Source organism: Dermacentor silvarum, chromosome 1 (genome assembly GCF_013339745.2).
Source record: "Dermacentor silvarum isolate Dsil-2018 chromosome 1, BIME_Dsil_1.4, whole genome shotgun sequence".
NCBI classification, from domain to species: Eukaryota; Metazoa; Arthropoda; class Arachnida; order Ixodida; family Ixodidae; genus Dermacentor; species Dermacentor silvarum.
Window position 1 is genome coordinate 182,071,795 of NC_051154.1, and position 18,507 is coordinate 182,090,301.

The window sequence follows — 18,507 nt, forward strand, 5'->3', positions numbered from 1 at the left end:
ACACCCAGAACAGCATGTCGAAAACTATCATAATTAATAGATCTTACCCCCATAAAAGCCTATCCACACGACTGACCAAATCGCTCTTTTGGACCGCGGTCCGCGCATCACGTGACAGGACGTCACCAGTTCGTGTGGACCGCCGTTGGTCCGCGCAAGACCGCGGACCTCGTGGTCCAACAATTTGCCGAGGCTTTTCTCTCTTCAGTTTTGGCGGCGGGCCGCATGCAGACCACAGCGATTTTAGCGTAGCCAACGAATGTTGTTTGGCAACACAGTGTCTTCAGCCAAATCCAAAGTTTTCGAGTCAGCAAAAACGAGTCGTTTCATATCCGGCCTCCATTTCGACAACTCAAATGCCTGATATACGGTGGCTACGCGATACATACGCGGCGCGGGTGCGGGAGGTTGGCATGGGTTCGTGAGTTTCTTGAGTCAAGAGCACTGCGACCGAGAGTGTAGCTGGTTGGTCCGCTCTGTCGTCTGCTATGGTGGTCCGCCGTGTGGATGTGCTCTGCGCCGAACCGGACCGCGGCGGACCATAACGTCGCATCACATGACCGATTGGCCCGCGGACTTGGTCCGTCGTGTCAGTGCCTCCTCTATACTTTCAGTGCCCGGCAGAAGAGCGGAGGACAATAGCCCGCCGCCGTCGGCGATAGTACAACGCATTGCCACCAGGCGCCTCCACCTAAACAGGGTAGCGGAGTTCGCTATGCGCCGCAGCCGGCGTGGGTCTGGCGCCGCGCTCAAAATCTCAAAACCTCGAACAGCGTCCGCGTGCTACGCCCACAGTGCCCACTCAGGGTTAATATCGCGGGTGCAATCACTGAAAGATATTACCGAGTGTTTCAAAGCGTTAGCTGCCAGCTTTCACGCACTAACCGTAAGCGAAGAACACCACGCTAAATGAGTACTAAAAACATCGCGTACAATCACCTACCTTCATTAGCAGACAAACCGATAGGTTCACTCAATAAAAGCATGCGACCGCGCACCTCGCTGCATCAAAAACGCCAATTCGTCGTTATTTACAAGGACGTTGGACCAGCTTCAATATGCGACAAGTGAAGAAAGGCGATGTTTTTCTTTAACTACCTTAATAGCTTACCGCTAGCTCCAGCTTTTATCTGAAGAACCATCGACGTAGCTCCCTTTAGATGCCGCGTACGCACAGACCTACGCGTGGACATGATGGGCATGCATTCCCAACATTGACTTGCCATGCATGGTGGCTCTATATTCTGGAAAATTAACAATTTTGATGCGATACGAATACACACGCTTAATGAAAAAAACATTTATTTGTAAGCACCTGTACTTTCAGTAGCCCTTAAGCACTTACAGCTTCACATATTTCCTGGACAGGGGCTTCTTTGCAAAGTATTTGAATGCATCATGCTTGTCACTGACGTTGAATGCATAGTTCACCAGCAGTGGCCGCAAAAACCGAACAGATATCAGCTCCATGAGCTTAACTCTGTGAATGGCATCACTCTCTTTGCACTTGAGCAGGTTTGAAGCACACAGGGCTGGCACAGCATACTTCACCAGTGTTGACAATGGCTTTAGCAGAGTAGGGTTGTCCTTCAGGGCACAATCAGCAAATGTCCTTAGCACGTCAACGGCAAACAGCAACTGGTCTGACGGGTAAAGCAGCCCACCTCGGTCCTGGCTGCGAGTGAACTGCAAGATGGAATTTATTGCTTGCAGGCTTCGTGCAGACTGAAGTGCAACTTTCACAACGCATGTGCTCGTTTATTACACGGGCAATATAGCCCCGAACGTAAGCAGTTGCCGAAATTTCTAGTGAAGGCAACTGCTGCGGCAAGACTGTCGTGTTGAGCCGTTGCAAAACACAAGCAGCTCTCTGTAGCTGAGGAAGCTGCTGTGCTGGCGAAGGAGAAGCTTCAGTGTGCAGGGTACCTGTCGACATTTGGGCACGTTCACTGTGAGCAACATTTGATGTCACACTGGATGCTGCAATTCCAGTTTTCAGAACCTTCTCCAGGACCGACAAAACAGAGCGAACATTCAGCATGTCATTGCATCCGGCGGACATTCGCAATGTGCCAAACAGCGACTCGATCGGGTCACTATTAAACTTGCGAGTGAGAACAAACAGGAACTTCTCCTCTGTGAGCAAGTACTTGATGCAGGCAACTGTGGAATACGTGGTCAGAAGCAATGCTTCGTACGTTTCTTTCGTGAAAAATTCCTTTTTATCTCCACAGCTTTTTTTCAGTTTGTCCAAGTACATGGGCAGTGTTACCTCAAGCCACTCCAGTCTGGCATCTTCGGCATCGTCGAATTGCCGAGTGTCGGGCCATTTTTTGTGGATGTGCTGGGTCGTATTACTCGTGTCATGCAGCACAAACCAGCGATACATGTTCTGCATGAAAATGATGGTCTGGCCTGCATCTGCGAATGAGAAACTTGATGTGTGCCCAGCTTGGCTCCTGAGATGCTCCAGGGCCGCAGTAACATCAGGCGACAGCACCTGAATTGCCCTTGCGACATTCATTTTTTCTATATTATTCGGGTAAACATGTTTGCGGCTAAGGTAGCGAACAGGCTTTACAACCAGGTCCTTCTGTAGTTCGTACAGCTTCTTGATGTAGCAGGACGAGACCTCTCCTTTCGGGCCAAAGTCATGTGCCAAAAACTGCGAGCGAACATTTTTTAAAACATGGCACGGATCAAAACTTAAAAAGAGGAGTCTGTCGCAGTCACAGGGATGTGTTATCCTGTACGTAAGAATACCATCTCCAAGAAGTTTCATGGCATTGACATTAACTTTGTGGTTGTCACTAACTAAACGAACTACCCTAAAACCACAGGCCTCTACTTTCTCCAGCACAAAAATCAACAACTTGTGAAGCTGTGGGCCTGTTAACCCCTTGGTGAAATAGTAGGCCACTGGAATGCGATACGATGTCGAGAGTCCAGTGATTAAGAAGCAGAGAAGAGAGTTCGCTAACGTGAGGTCACCACCCTGTTGTTCCAAAGAGATGTCTGCGTGCCCCACAAAGCAGTCCTGCTCTTTGTTGTACTGCAACTTTTCCTTGATTTTCATTTCATCCACTATGAGTGAGCACACTCTTGACTGTGGTACACTCAAGCTCTCAGCTTCTACTCTAAGGCGATCTTCGGCGAGTTTGCTGAAGCCTGTTTCTCCACTAGTGGTTCCGAAGTAGTTGCTCAAAGTCTTCCTGCAAGGAAGCTTCAGAAGCATTTCACCGCGAATGTGTTCATATGCCCTTGCCGACAGATGCCTTAAAACTGCACAACGTCGGGTTGTCTCCTCACACCAGCTTGGCCTCTTCTTCCTGAAGTTCTGGATTTGATCAATCAAGAATTGAGCTGCAGGTTCCTTTTCTTCCGCCCTTTCCTTGATGTAAGAAACATCCGCCACTAGGGCATCCTCGTGTAGCCTTTTCAATTCCATTTTGTATTTGTCGACGGTCTGTTGCAGTCTAAGCAGCTGACTCCTCAAGCCCTTTTCTTTCCTTATCCATTTGGCTCTCTCAGTAACAAGCACGCTCGAAGTTGACCTGATGTTTACCTGGACGCTTTGATCGCACGAGTTGGGTGCCGTTGATGTGTCCATGGAGCAGCAATCAGACATATCCTCTTCTGATGAAGTAGGCGCTGCTGCTGGCAGCAACTGTTGCATCGCTGAACCGCTCGCGGAGTCATTTCGCGCCATTGTAGCACTCACTCTTTTGTCGATGCTTGCTGTATTTCGCGCCGGCGTTGATTTCGGCAGGAGATGGGACGGGTATTCTTCAAAAACAGACGGCACAGCCCCTTTCTTTAGAAGTCGCCGCTTGCCTTCTATGAAGTCCTCTTCTTTGAAATGTCGGCTGCACACTTTGGTGTAGCATGAGGTAGTATTCGGCGACCACTTGTCTCGTCGTATTGCGGCAAGCCATCGTACTCGTGTGTCCGCGACAGCGGGTATTTCATGAAAGGAAAGCCCTGCTGTCTTTTTTTTCTCGTCCGATTTACACAATGGCACACAACAGTAGGCCATCGTAAGGTATACTACCTAGCGGATTTCCGCTGAACTATTACATCAAACACTTGCCTTTGCTTCGAGTTGTCGACAAATTCGACTTCGCCCTGCCATCTGCTAGCCGCCTGGTTAGCTCAGATGGTAGAGCGGCTGCCCCGGAAAGGCGGTGGTCCCGGGTTCGAGTCCCGGACCAGGACGAATTTTTCTTCAACTGCGAGGCTTTCTTTCGAGGAACCCGGTTGGGTTTCCATAGTAGCGAATTGCTACATTTGGGTGGAAGTCTCAGTTTCCCTTTAATTCCTTATCTCCACCTAGCGGATTTCCGCTGAACTATTACATCAAACACTTGCCTTTGCTTCGAGTTGTCGACAAATTCGACTTCGCCCTGCCATCTGCTAGCCGCCTGGTTAGCTCAGATGGTAGAGCGGCTGCCCCGGAAAGGCGGTGGTCCCGGGTTCGAGTCCCGGACCAGGACGAATTTTTCTTCAACTGCGAGGCTTTCTTTCGAGGAACCCGGTTGGGTTTCCATAGTAGCGAATTGCTACATTTGGGTGGAAGTCTCAGTTTCCCTTTAATTCCTTATCTCCACCTAGCGGATTTCCGCTGAACTATTACATCAAACACTTGCCTTTGCTTCGAGTTGTCGACAAATTCGACTTCGCCCTGCCATCTGCTAGCCGCCTGGTTAGCTCAGATGGTAGAGCGGCTGCCCCGGAAAGGCGGTGGTCCCGGGTTCGAGTCCCGGACCAGGACGAATTTTTCTTCAACTGCGAGGCTTTCTTTCGAGGAACCCGGTTGGGTTTCCATAGTAGCGAATTGCTACATTTGGGTGGAAGTCTCAGTTTCCCTTTAATTCCTTATCTCCACCTAGCGGATTTCCGCTGAACTATTACATCAAACACTTGCCTTTGCTTCGAGTTGTCGACAAATTCGACTTCGCCCTGCCATCTGCTAGCCGCCTGGTTAGCTCAGATGGTAGAGCGGCTGCCCCGGAAAGGCGGTGGTCCCGGGTTCGAGTCCCGGACCAGGACGAATTTTTCTTCAACTGCGAGGCTTTCTTTCGAGGAACCCGGTTGGGTTTCCATAGTAGCGAATTGCTACATTTGGGTGGAAGTCTCAGTTTCCCTTTAATTCCTTATCTCCACCTAGCGGATTTCCGCTGAACTATTACATCAAACACTTGCCTTTGCTTCGAGTTGTCGACAAATTCGACTTCGCCCTGCCATCTGCTAGCCGCCTGGTTAGCTCAGATGGTAGAGCGGCTGCCCCGGAAAGGCGGTGGTCCCGGGTTCGAGTCCCGGACCAGGACGAATTTTTCTTCAACTGCGAGGCTTTCTTTCGAGGAACCCGGTTGGGTTTCCATAGTAGCGAATTGCTACATTTGGGTGGAAGTCTCAGTTTCCCTTTAATTCCTTATCTCCACCTAGCGGATTTCCGCTGAACTATTACATCAAACACTTGCCTTTGCTTCGAGTTGTCGACAAATTCGACTTCGCCCTGCCATCTGCTAGCCGCCTGGTTAGCTCAGATGGTAGAGCGGCTGCCCGGGAAAGGCGGTGGTCCCGGGTTCGAGTCCCGGACCAGGACGAATTTTTCTTCAACTGCGAGGCTTTCTTTCGAGGAACCCGGTTGGGTTTCCATAGTAGCGAATTGCTACATTTGGGTGGAAGTCTCAGTTTCCCTTTAAGGTATACTACGCACGTACTTGTCGGAAGCTATCACAAACAGCGAAGTGGAGCACGGCTGAACGCAACTGTGTCTCACGACCAATGCACAGAACACCCATACAAACATAGAGACGGAACGGCGGCAGCGGCAGCCCAGACCCTGTTTACCTAGCGCCCCTAGCGGCGGCGGCGAGAACTGGCGTTCGACAGCCGCCGAGGGTGGTGTGCCCGGCACAGAATTTATAGAGGAGGCGCTGGTCGTGTGGATCGGCTTTAAGCAATGGCTCCCCCAGTGACCCCGTGAGCAAGCAAAAAAATGCAATGGCTGATACCCCCTTAAAGGCAGAGGCTACAAGCACTCAGCAAAGTGATGCGAACAGTGCATACACTCTTTGGAATCACGCATACAACATACAAAACAGCATACGTTTCAATAAAGAACAAGCTCAAAACAAGCAGCCGAACCACATAACTGCTGATAAGGCACTCGTGACAGCAATGCGAAGCACGTAGCGCACCCCGCATACGTTTCCCGGTAAAGATTTACTCTTGCGCAAGCTGCCGCGGCGACGCCAGCTTGCGACGTGGGGTGTGACGTCCCTAGCCTTTCGTATATAAAATAACCAGCCTAGCAACTGATTTCAGTGTTGTTGCAGCACCGCTATGGGCGGCGGTGTGCTGTCAAAATTACCATTTCCCCGATTCCTACCATTACTCCAAAGTCAAAGCATTGCATATCACCCTCAGCAGTTGTGGTTTTCAACAGCTTCGCTGGACATCCACTTTCGCAGAGACGCGATGGCGAGCTTCTTATTAATATTGAACTGGGGAATTCATTATAGGTGATGGTTAATTTTGCGGTAATCATTAAAAAAAATGAAAGTGCAAGAAACTGCAACTCTTACCGGCTGGTACGCGGAAACCACAGCAGGTGAATACGCCATTAGGCTATAGTTGGTAAATGCCTTAATAATCGTACAAAAATACATGGAAAAGAATTGGAATGGCACGTATGAACTGGAATCTATGCAAAAGCTCTTGGCTTCGAACCCGCGATTCCGTACTCAGCGAGAGGACGTCACTGTCACGCGCCGTGGTTGCTTAGTGTTGGGATGCTAAGCACGAGGTCGCGGGATCGAATCCCGGCGACGGCGGCCGCATTTAGATCGGGGCGACAATGCGAAAACACCCGTGTATTTTGATTAAGGTGCACGTTAAAGAACCTAAGGTGGTCCAAATTGTTCCGGATGTCTCCCACTACGGGGTGCCTCATGATCAGATCGTGGTTTTCGCACGTAAAACCCCAAATTTTTTTTTAACGCCACTGTCGGTGTGACAAAAATCAGCGCAACATATATATATATATATATATATATATATATACAGGGTGTTTCAGCGAACACTTTCAAAATTTATTTACGGTTGCCTGTGGCAGATAGCCCAATTCTAGTTCATGAGCTGGTCTAGTCGAAGAGGCGGACATTACTTGCACAAAAAATGGAAATGCATAATCGACTAATCAACAAAAATTCACTAATTAAGTTTTAACTAATTACCTGATGGTCCATATTGCAATTTACAAAATGTAGCCGTGGAGTTCGCAAGGCGGATCCACTTGAAATTAATTCTCAGGTTGACACCAGTTTCGAGACATTAATTCCTGAACTTTGCGGAGAAATGCATTGACGTTCCAGTTAAGTTTGTGCTTCAATGCAGAAAGTGACGTTTTGTTAAGAAACTAACTGGAACGCCAATGCATTTCTCCGCAAAGTTCAGGAATTAATGTCTCGAAACTGGTGTCATCGCGAGAATTCGTTCCAAGTGGATCCGCCTTGCTAACTCCACGGCTACAATTTGGAAATTGCAATATGGGCCATGAGGTAATTAGTTGAAAACTTAATTAGTGAATTTCTGTTAATCATACGATTATGCATTTCAATTTCTTGTGCAAGTAATGTCCGCCACTTCGAGTAGACCAGCTCGTGAACTAGAATTGGGCTATCTGCCACAGGCAACCTTTAAGAATTTTTGAAAGTGTTCGCTGAAAACCCTTGTACATACATACATACATACATACATACATACATACATACATACATACATAATTTTTACGTGCCAAAGCCCCAATCTGGCTATGCGATATGCCACAGTTGGGGGCTACAATTCTTTAACTTGCACAGGTTGAGTTTGTACGGGATTACGAGAGTTTCGCACACGCAATTAATGCGGGCAGCTGGTAGTGCAGCTTCTGTAAATGAGTTTAGAGCAGGAGGAATCGCTAAAGTCTGCTGATCCATCTATTACAATTTTGCAAGTGGGGTTTGGGTTGAGTGCTGTTATTTACGGCCGGTACAGTCGCAACACGTTAGCTGGCTATGGCAGAGGAAGAACGAGTTGACAAGTGCTCTCCGTCTTCCTGCGGGAGCAGCGAATTCTGCTTCTGCAAGCGCTACTGGTCTGCTTCACTACATTTTATTTATTTTAGCATTTCACCTCTATGGGAATGCGGCTGCCGTTTTGAGGCTGCAACAAAACAGAAGGACAAAACGTAGCTGCTATCATTTTGACGAGTACCCAGTTAAAGCTGAACGTGGCATCGTTGCTTCCAAATATTTCCACAGATACTAGTATCACCAATATCTTCGTCATACGAAGTTAATCCTCCGTGTACGATTATGCAGCTCAATGCGGCTAGTGTCTTCCTTTATTGCCAGTTCATCCAGCTGAGCTGGATTAACTGGCAATATAAAAGAAGGGACTGACATTACGCAAAGATCGCGTCCATAGAGGCGGGCTTCGCGTAATATTAGTGCTCTATGAAACATCCTGGGCTGCAAACCACAGTCCCTGGATCGCTTTTAGCGAACACTACGTCCATCTTCAAATAGACAAGTTGCCCAGGCCACATTCTAATGCGCACCGGATACTGTGACTTACCGCTGGCGGATGCGACGCACCGGCCGATGAAATGTAGCCAGCCTGTGTGCTTTGACTTCCTTTTAGAACACGTACGACGTGTCTAATCCAGTTGTAGCGCATCTTACACGCCGAAGCGGCAGTTTTTGGCTAACAGCCGTTCCTTAGTGGTTCACGTCAACCCGCAAAACAAAGCGTATAATCTGGATTTCAAGAAAATGAGCAGACTTGAGCGATTCCTTCTGCTCTAAACTGATTTTTCGCAACAGCAGTTACTCTCCCAAATTTCCCCTACATGTGAGCGAAACTCCTGAAATCCTGCAAACTCTCCCAATGGTGCGCAGCGACAACACGACGTCAACGGCACGATGACAACGGTGGCATGCCGCAGCGTTACGGAACGGACGGACGGAACAAACCTTGCTGCGAAATCTGTTGTCGCAGTGAAATGTCGCATGTGGTATCTGTATGTTATACTAAATGGATAATTGATCGCGGCGCGACGACGCACGCTGCAGTGTTAACGGAGCAGACGGACAGGGCAAGCCCTTTTTCAATCTCGTACCGCTTTCAACAGACAAAAAAAAAAAACGCTTGACTCAATTTCCGTTAACAGTCGGTACTTAACCTCAACTCCCCAACCTGTAAGGAACCCCCGAAATATTTAACGTGCCTGCATGCCTACTCCGGACAGATACGTTCAGCCCACTTCTTATTACTCATAATAGCAGCTTCTTTTCGAGTTTCAACAGCCTGGCGCTTCTGCCCAGAAAATCTTGCCAGTTTCATAAAGTGTTGCCACAGCCCTTTTAAGCACAATGTCGGTACTACCACATATCACCAAATACAAGCATAAATGGCATTCGTAATAACCTGCCACATTTGCTCGCAGCTGTCTTATGCCATAGGCATCGCCCAGCCAGTTTCCATTTCCATCTTCACCTACGGCACTGCGACCAAGACACCTCGGGAGCTGCACCACATTGTGAAGGAGAATTTTGACCTCCGACCTGGCAAAATCATCAAGTAAGTAGCGGGGAGGTTGAGCAAACCGATACATTTACTTAGGGCATAAGCAGGCTGAAATTGATTCTATGACGTTATCTTTTGGGTGGTTCTTTTTTGCAGGCTCTGACGAATCCCACTAAATATGAAAAGAAAGAAAGAAAGACATGCACGCCTGTGCCTTTGGATAGCAGCAGCACTCAATACTGTTTCAAAAGAACGAAGCCCGCATGCCTGTCGAAAACCGAAGTGTTTGCATTCGGGTTCAGCAGCTGGCCTACCGTTTATCATTTAGGATCGTGGCCGATGTAGTTCTACACAGCGACGGTGGGGATGTACGTTGGACGCCATGGCCAATAGCTTTCTTTCTTTGCAATTGACAAGCGGGCTTTGTTCTTTCTAAACACGATTGAGAGCGCTGCAATACAGACGCGCAAAAGCAATGTGACGTAATTTTTTTATGAATATATATTTCATGGGCTTTCATCAGAGCTCGAAAAAAAAAAAAAAAAGAACCACGGTAAATTAAGATAACGTCACGGAGACAACTTTATTAGGTATTCTTCTCGGCACGCTCTACAACTTTTCAAATACGACTTATGCCCTACAACAAATATTTAAAACGTTGTATAATTAAATGCAATTAGATAATTAATCGCACTTCAAAAATAGTTTAGCATCTCAAGACGACTACAAACAATATGATGTTGGTCTCATTCGTGTGAAGTATACCACACGTTTTACATTTGGTTCTAGTTGGACACCCGCTTTATCTTGACGTAACTTGCATCTTGTCCTCCCCTTATGCATTTCATCTATGAATAATTATTCAATATTCGATATTATTATGTTTTGCGAACATTCAGTGTTATTCCAAAGATCCCCGAAGAGAGGTAGACAGGAAAAGTAGCGCCGGTGGCAATTCATCTTGTGGCGGTGGCCAACAGTGCGCTATAAGCTAGGGGCCCGTTGCGTAACACTCATTTGGCAAAAAGAAAGAACACACAGAAAAAAAAGGCATATATTATTAAGATTATGCCGCAGCCAACACCACTATATCAGCAGATACCGTATTCGTAAGAACATAACGTGATCACGAAACCTCAGGAACTTGACAAAGAGGGAGGACACAATGTGAGAGCTTGGCCTGCTCGAAAAAAAAAAAATGAAAAGAAAAAAAAAACCTATAGTGGGATACAACTTAAAAAAAAACAGCCGTTGGCAACAAAGGCACACGGATCGCGCGGGGTTGTATTACTGCGCCAGCCAATCACAGAAGCAAACAAAATTGCCGTCATGCGACCTTTTCAAAATGGAGTCGTACTTGATATGACTGTACTTGTCGCACATGTAGGTTCTACTACAACAAACGAGTGAAAACATATAAAATTATGCACTTATAATTTTATTTTTGTGGTTACCGCCTTATTTAGTTGACAGGGAAAGCTTGAAGTACGAACTATTTGCAGCCTCACGGAGGAACATTGGCCGGCAATTATGAGGGCGTGGGCGCGGCTTCATTTCAGACTTAAGTTGTATCCGACTATAGCAGGTTTACCAACGTCATAGAGTTGGTAAAATTCTGGCAGAAAACTCAATCGTTTCCGCAACCTTAAGTAAGCATCGTGGGGAAGGCGCGGCCCCCGAAACACCGGCCTGTAAGCACCAAGGAGAGAAACTGGGAAGGAGCGTCACATGGCAATTGAGCCTAGTCACCTTAGCCATAAAAATAAATAGCAGGAATGATGGGAAAAAGCACCGAAACACGTGATGTCAGCGTTTTCAAGTCACCCAGCTCAGCGCTCGAACTGCCCACCGCACCGCACATGTTGCACACAGGTGCTCCAATTTTAGGTTTAGACTGGTTCCACACAAGCAGTGTGAACCGTAACTTGTGCACCTGTGTGTGGCGCGCGGTTTAAACCTCGGCCTGCTGCTCTGCTGCGCCGCTCGGAGTTCGTGTCGCCGTTGCAACGGAAACAATGTTTCCAGTTATCGATGCCGAGAACTAAAGGCATCAAATGCGGCGAGCAGAAAGCGAGCGGCACGGGCTGGAGAAGGCGGCGGGAACTCCGACGGCCAGCGGCACCCAAACCTGCCACGTACAACGTGTTGCTCCCAGGATTCAACGCGCGATGTGCGCATTTCCCATGATTACCCTAGTGAATAAGTGGGGACAGAATGGCATCAGAAAGAGCTTGCCATGGGAAGGCGGCCTGCCTGACGTCATGATCCCTCCAATAGTCTTGTTCCTTCCTGCACGCCAGGGCCTTCCTCGTCTTTATCCTTGCCCTTTAATGCCAGACGATGCCACTGAGACTGCACACCGCTGTCCACTTTTGCAGCATCACTTGGCGAGTACCGTGCTGCGCTGTGCCGAATGTTGGGCTCTTGCTCTTGGCGTACAAGCTTCTCAATGCCCGTTAAGAGCGCGCCCTGTTTTCTGCCCGAACATGACATCATGCATGCCTACATAAGTGTTCTTGCTGTATTTGAACCCCTCTGCACCACCACCTCGATTTCGTTGCACTGAATTGATCTCTCGTTATTCGCGAACTCGTGCCTCCTGCTATTGAAAAATGGCTTTCCCGCAAAGCTTACGCTTGGTAGGCATGGCAGGTGAGCTCGCCACACTTGCAAAAGTGAATTCAGAAAATAAAAATAAAATCTCGCGTTATATTCGGAAGAATACGGTATCTACTTTCAAGGATCTACTGTCAGGCTGAGCTTTCCAATACATGCATGTGCCGCGCCGTCGTTACAGTGCAAGGAAGCTGTAGTCGTCATAGATTTTAGATAGTAAGCAGTGTCGCAGTATGCAACTTTCTTTCTGGGACACCGCATACTACTGTAAACAACTTTCTCGCGAGCAAAATGTTTTCCTGTTCCATTCCATTTTGATATTCTGAATTGGCAAGACAATAAATTTAAGACATAGGCAGAATATTTAACTTCATTATTCAACATCTAAGTTATTTGTGGGACCCATTTTTTTCTAACTGCAGGAAATTTGTGAAATGCGCAAAATAAACTTTTGCAAAATGTCTAAAGTATGCTAGAAAAAAAATCTGTTCTCAGCTACAAGCATGATTAACTGCGAATAATAACCTACATTACAGGAAGGTTGAACCTACTTTTACAGGACATTGCCATGTACGATTTTGTTAAATGATGAGCAGCTAAGTGCCTGCGAAACCTTTAAGAAAAAAAAAAACAAAAAAAAAAAACAACGAACTTGGGGGAGCTCACACAAATTGTTATGTTACAGAGACCTCAAGCTAAAAGAGCCCATCTACAGGAGAACCAGCGCATACGGACATTTTGGTCGGTCTGAGTTCACATGGGAACAGCCAAAAAAGCTGATCATCTGAGATGGAGCATCACAAGCTACTTGTCCATGTTTCTTGCTGCACAAGACACCTTGTAGTTTGATGCGATGTGGTTGTGGCTCTTTATGCACACAAGGCCACAGTTATCTAACTTTTAATACATGGCTCCCATGGAGCTCACTTCTTGGTTATTAGCTGATTAATGCTGTCACATTACAGTATTGAAGACATGCCCTGAAGCGGCCCTTAACACCAAGCCCAGAAAACTGTGTGATACAGTATGAAGCCATTTACATATTAACACACCATTTTTCACACGACCACTTTGCCCCAAAAGCTTCAACACTTGAGAGTAGATTTAAGGTAATTGGGGTAAAAAGTGTTCGGGTTACTTTTGAATGGCTATGCAATAGTTCTCAGTGGTTCTAAGCCAACTCTCGATGGTAAGCTCCAAGATTAGCTAGAACTGTTGTTCAGCCTTCATAAAGTGGAGTCACAATACCGTACGTCAACTGCTTTCATTTTTATTGTGGGCAATGTAACTAGTGAACACAGGGAACATAGGTGTTCATGGCTTTAAAACATCAATAAATTTTGTGGCAATTTAGCACATATACATTGCAAACAAAGCAAGACTAAATGCCGCAATTTATAACACACATCTGCAAACTGTAATGTACAATATGCACACATTTCATTTCTTACAACTTGCTAGCAAATGAAGCTTTCACAGAAAGCAAATAAAAAGACGGCATAAACAAAGTCTAATAACAATGGGAAACATTGTATATTTACGATGCTATAACAGTAAATTTTCTGTACACCCTTTAAACATGCTGCTGTATGAGAACTGCAGTCCAAACACTAGCCGCTGAACAGACCCCTAAAAGCAGGAAACCTCCAGACTTGAATGCTTCCATGCAAGCTTGTTGTGCCGTCCAAGCTTTTTTTTTTTCTGACCCTTTTACCCCATAAGCTCAGTAACTAATGCTATTTCACATTTCCACAAAGTGCAGGTGCTACACAATTAGCGTAAAACAAGAATACAAGGAGCCAAAATTCATTAGTGCCAGCTTAATTAAACTCAAAAGTATACCTTTTTGCATGTGCACAAGCTTCTGAATAAATATTCAAAAACTTTTGCCTCGCTTCTTCACTGGGACGGCCACATGAGAAAGAAGACATGTCTGACACAGGGCCTCGGCCAGCTGGTGCCAGGAGTGCCTTTCTCGTACCACAAGTTGCCTAAGGACACATTACATCTGCAGACACTTAGTAAGTAGTAATCACGACAAGTGTATAAATATAAGAACAACAGCATTGCCAAAAAATACTGCAAGTAGAAACTCAGATGGGTGGCATTTGTGCAGGCAGGATTTCATACAACTGCTGTGGCTAGCACTTCTGAGCCAGCGGAAAAAACAAATGGCAAGTTGTTTTTTTTTTTCATTTTGATGCAGAGACATCGGCTTGCTTCATAAAGGGAAAAAAAAATGCTAAGCAGATGGTTTTGAACCATTGTCACTTCATTCTTTAATTTTTGTTCTTGCTGTGGCCTCATGTTTCAAAACAATCTGCAAGCTTTTAATGAATCCACTTCTCTAACTCTCTACAGCACAAAACTAGATAAAAGTCAGCAAGACCAAACAATGAGACATTACACACATCAACCATTAAATTAGGCAAACAGAAATTACACTAGCCTTACAATCTACCCTGAGATGACAAATCCAAACCTACCAAGTATGACATTACGATATGTTTATAACTGTACTAAAAAGGAAAAAAGAAAATTTCTTCCATTGCAAACACTTCTGTAATAAGCAGAAAATAATGCATATTAAAATCAACACAATAGACAAGAAATACCTATTGCCTTCTATTCTGAATTGAAAAAGCTTATGGTAGCACCATGCAATAAAATATTAAAACCAACGTGAAGCCAGACAAAAGAAAGTAACAGTCCTGTAGACAACCTAATTGAATGACAGATTGTCACGAGTCAAGAACAGACGGGACTTGGTACACAGGAGGAAAGCGTCATAGAGGGAGGGCAAAATTCTGGAAGATGAGGCACATAAAACAGCTTCACTGGCAGTTTAATGTATGGCACTTCTGTCGCAAATGTCACCCTGAAAGACTAGTGGTTTGTTAGTGAATGCGGGGTCATGAATACACCCAGCAGGAAGATGCAGCACACCGCTTGTGCCTTGCCATTACAGGCAATGAGCTGCGATTCCTTGCATCTGCTCGTTAGCAAATCATATGCACCATCACTGATAGCACTGTGCATGCCATGCTGCCAACATGCTCGCTCCAAAGAAGCAGAAGACTGGATTCTTGCTTTCAGGCACTAGCTGCTGGAAAATGGATGAATCCCAGCACACCACTTGATTTGCTGCCACTCACTTTACGACTATACAGGTAAAGAACACAAACTCCCTTGCTCCACTATGCACAGCCCCGAGGGACAAAAAGAAAAGCACAGCATACCATCCATAACACATTTCACTCAGTAGACAGTTTTAGTTTAGCGTAGGCTATAACATTGCGTATGTTACAGAACAGCGAGTCGTCACTGCGCATGTGCAGAATGCTAAACGACCCATACCGTATAGCATACGCACACTATTTCTCAGATTTAGCGTCACCATCTTTGCATGGTTTGCGCAGTTTGCGTAAAACATGGCGGCGGTCCCCGCTGCCCGCTTCGAATTGAATTTTGCGCGGCTTTTGTAGAATTCGCTTCATTTGTAGCTAATGACTGCATAAACAGCTTTCGCTTAGTCTCAGGCCACTTCGACGACAGTGTATTATGGATAACCTTGTAGAGTTTTCGAGATCGCTTCTCATTTCAAATGACGCAAAGCCTAACGAGGGAAACCTTCAAGATATGTCAGCGCCACCTATCAGTGAAGTCAAGAGGTAGGCGCGACGTTGGCATATAGACTCTGAGATCGGAAAATCTCGCAGGCCAACGAAAACTAATAAACGTGCGCTGTTTAGCGTACGCCGTACTATAGCTTATAGCGTACGCTATTAGTTGCGTACACTATACTAAAACTGTCTAGTATGGCACAGTTCTGAAAGCGTAAAGGTACAGATTTTGTGTACAATATCCCAGCCTTCTACCCATGTATCGTATCAGGTATATGAGCAAAAGACGCACACTTAAAGAGTTTATTTGTAGAGCTGTGGCCTCTGTTTTCCTGGTTTGACTACAAAAAATAAAAATAAAAAGCACTCTTGGAATAATTTCTTTAGCAGCCAAATAGGGCTGCAAAGCAACAAAATTGTTTGTAAAGTTGACAAGAAAGAAAAGTGCAAAAAACTTGGAGCAAAGATAATCTGGTCATTTCATGGGCTTAAGATGTAGTATTCGCAATGCGCAAATAAACTGAATGGTTAATCATTTGTCAAATATGAACTGCTAAATATCAAACACAGGCTGCAACGGCAATAAAAAAAGAAAGCTGCCTCAAATTAAGGTGGCTTCTGATTATGTTCATAAAGTATCTGCTGCATGGTAGAAAGGATGAAATTGCTTCCATTTAAACGTTACTGATTAGGGTGCACAGTTCTTGAATGGCATTATTCAAAGAACACTAGTGGCCTATGCTGCCTTCTAAATGAGAAATTGGCATAAGATGGGAAGCCTATCATCAGTGGCAGGATAAGAATGCAGCGGCAAATACACCTCAAGGGGAATTAGCATTCAATCATCGTCAGTCACATTGACTGACTATGAGCTGAAGAGACCATGAGTTACCAAGATGGCATGAGCATGGCATGAGCATGGCATGAGCATGTCTGACTGCACCTAGCTGCCAATAGTGCACAGCTCAAAAAGCTTCTATCTGCCTTTTCATGCCAGCACAAAGAACCTGCGCTATAATTAAACCTTGTTTCACAATGCAACTTCAAGCTTTAGAATGCTTTAGAGCTGCTGCAGCTGTAGAGGGGTACATGAGCACTGAATTGTGAACTAGTAATACATGCGTACATGCCCTTTCCTGTATAAAGCAGTCCAACTTTAAGATGTAGCAGACTGTCGGCACTTGTGATAGTTTTTAATACAGTATCCCTACTTCATCCAACATACACAAGATATTGTCATGGTCAATGCTGAAGCTAAAGCAAAATTTAGTAGGGCAAATGAGTGGTCTGACACCTGGCACTATAAATGTTTAACACAAGCCATCTCCCTAATTATTCTGGTATGAGTTTGGTCTACTCAGCCTATGATAGCAAAGTCACCTGTCCACTAGCCAGGTGGCTCATAATACATTCACGCATAGAACTCCAACTTTATTATTGGAACATTTTAAAGTTTATGATTGTAGATCTTATTATGCAAGAGCACAGAAAGCTTATTTCTGAAAACAACAACACAATGAGCATGTGGCCGGCCTAATATACTTTGCACAAGAAGCTTTTCCACTATGAATTCTTGAGCTGTTTGTGACTATAGCAAAGATCTCTGGACAGTGGCATGTGTTTGGTTTGTTTTTCTTTACACGAGGCAGGGAACACAGAACGGTGAACCTGACACGATTAGTTGTTTGACAAAGTGATTTTATGTGCAGCTATGTGAATGGCAGCAGTATTCTCAATGCTGATGACAATGCCACCAAACCAAGTACAGTATAGACCACTTATAACGTAACCGCTTATAGTGCAGGAACAGATATAGTGCGGTCTTTTCAGACTCCTGTTAATTTTCCCATAGCACTCCATGTATACCGTATTTTCCGGAGTATAAGACGCGGTTTTTTTCTGAGTTTTTCTTTGGTGCGACTTATACAAAGGTGCGACTTATATATCTTTTTTTCCCCTTTCACTCTCGAAATTGTTTCCTTATTTTTTTTTTAAATTGCGGCAACGAATGTCAGGTTGTTGAGTGAGCAGTTGAAGCCAGAACAAGAAGATTCAGGTCGCAAAACACCGAACGCAACTGAAAAATAAAAGGGGGGAGGCGAGGGGGTCGCCGGGTAATGGCTGCTGTACTTCGCACAAGCTACTAAAACAACCAATAAATTTCGTACTTGCGAGCCACGAAGTTATTTTTCTTTTTGTTTTAATATTATTTTGGCCTTTTTAGTATGTTCTTTGCCATTCTTTGCCATTCTTTGCCCATCGTGTGTGTGCGGTCTGTGGCTGTTCTGTCGCCATCTTCGCTTTGTGCGGCTCGTTTCACAAGTGCGTATTCGTTTCTCTGGTTCCACCATGCCGCCTCGGCAATCGCGCAAGAGCTACACAGCAAAGTTCAAGTTGACAGCGGTTGAGTTTGCGCTTGAAAATGGTAACCGTGCCGCTGGGCGACACTTTGGTGTGAGTGAAAAGATGGTGCGCGACTGGCGCAAGTCGGAGGAGAAGCTGAGGGCTATGAGAAGCACGAAGAAAGCTGACCGAGGATTGAAAGCCCGATGGCCTGAACTTGAAGCCCGCCTGCGCGCGTGGGTATTAGAACAACGTGCGGAAGGCAGGGGATTGTCAACTGTGCAGTTGCGCCTGAAAGCGTGCACGTGGGCTCAAGAGATGGGAGCTGTTGGTTTTGCCGGTGGAACTTCTT

At 45.8% G+C, this 18,507-nt stretch overlaps 2 protein-coding genes across 2 annotated transcripts in view; one reads left to right on the top strand and one right to left on the bottom strand.

Moving 5' to 3' along the window:
• Nucleotides 1-14,076, top strand: part of LOC119436493 (S-adenosylmethionine synthase) — a 37,246-nt gene extending 23,170 nt beyond the window's left edge. The window contains exons 8-9 of the mRNA XM_037703354.2: nt 9,494-9,627; nt 12,875-14,076. Of these exons, the coding sequence (XP_037559282.1) occupies nt 9,494-9,627; nt 12,875-12,977 (237 nt within the window). The 3' untranslated portion in view covers nt 12,978-14,076. The remainder of the gene's footprint in view (nt 1-9,493; nt 9,628-12,874) is intronic.
• Nucleotides 278-6,148, bottom strand: LOC125941236 (uncharacterized). The gene is given in 2 exon segments (XM_049658159.1): nt 278-1,698; nt 1,700-6,148. Coding segments are annotated over 2 exon segments (2,694 nt in total). The 5' UTR covers nt 4,037-6,148; the 3' UTR covers nt 278-1,341.
• Nucleotides 14,077-18,507: the final 4,431 nt, after the last annotated feature.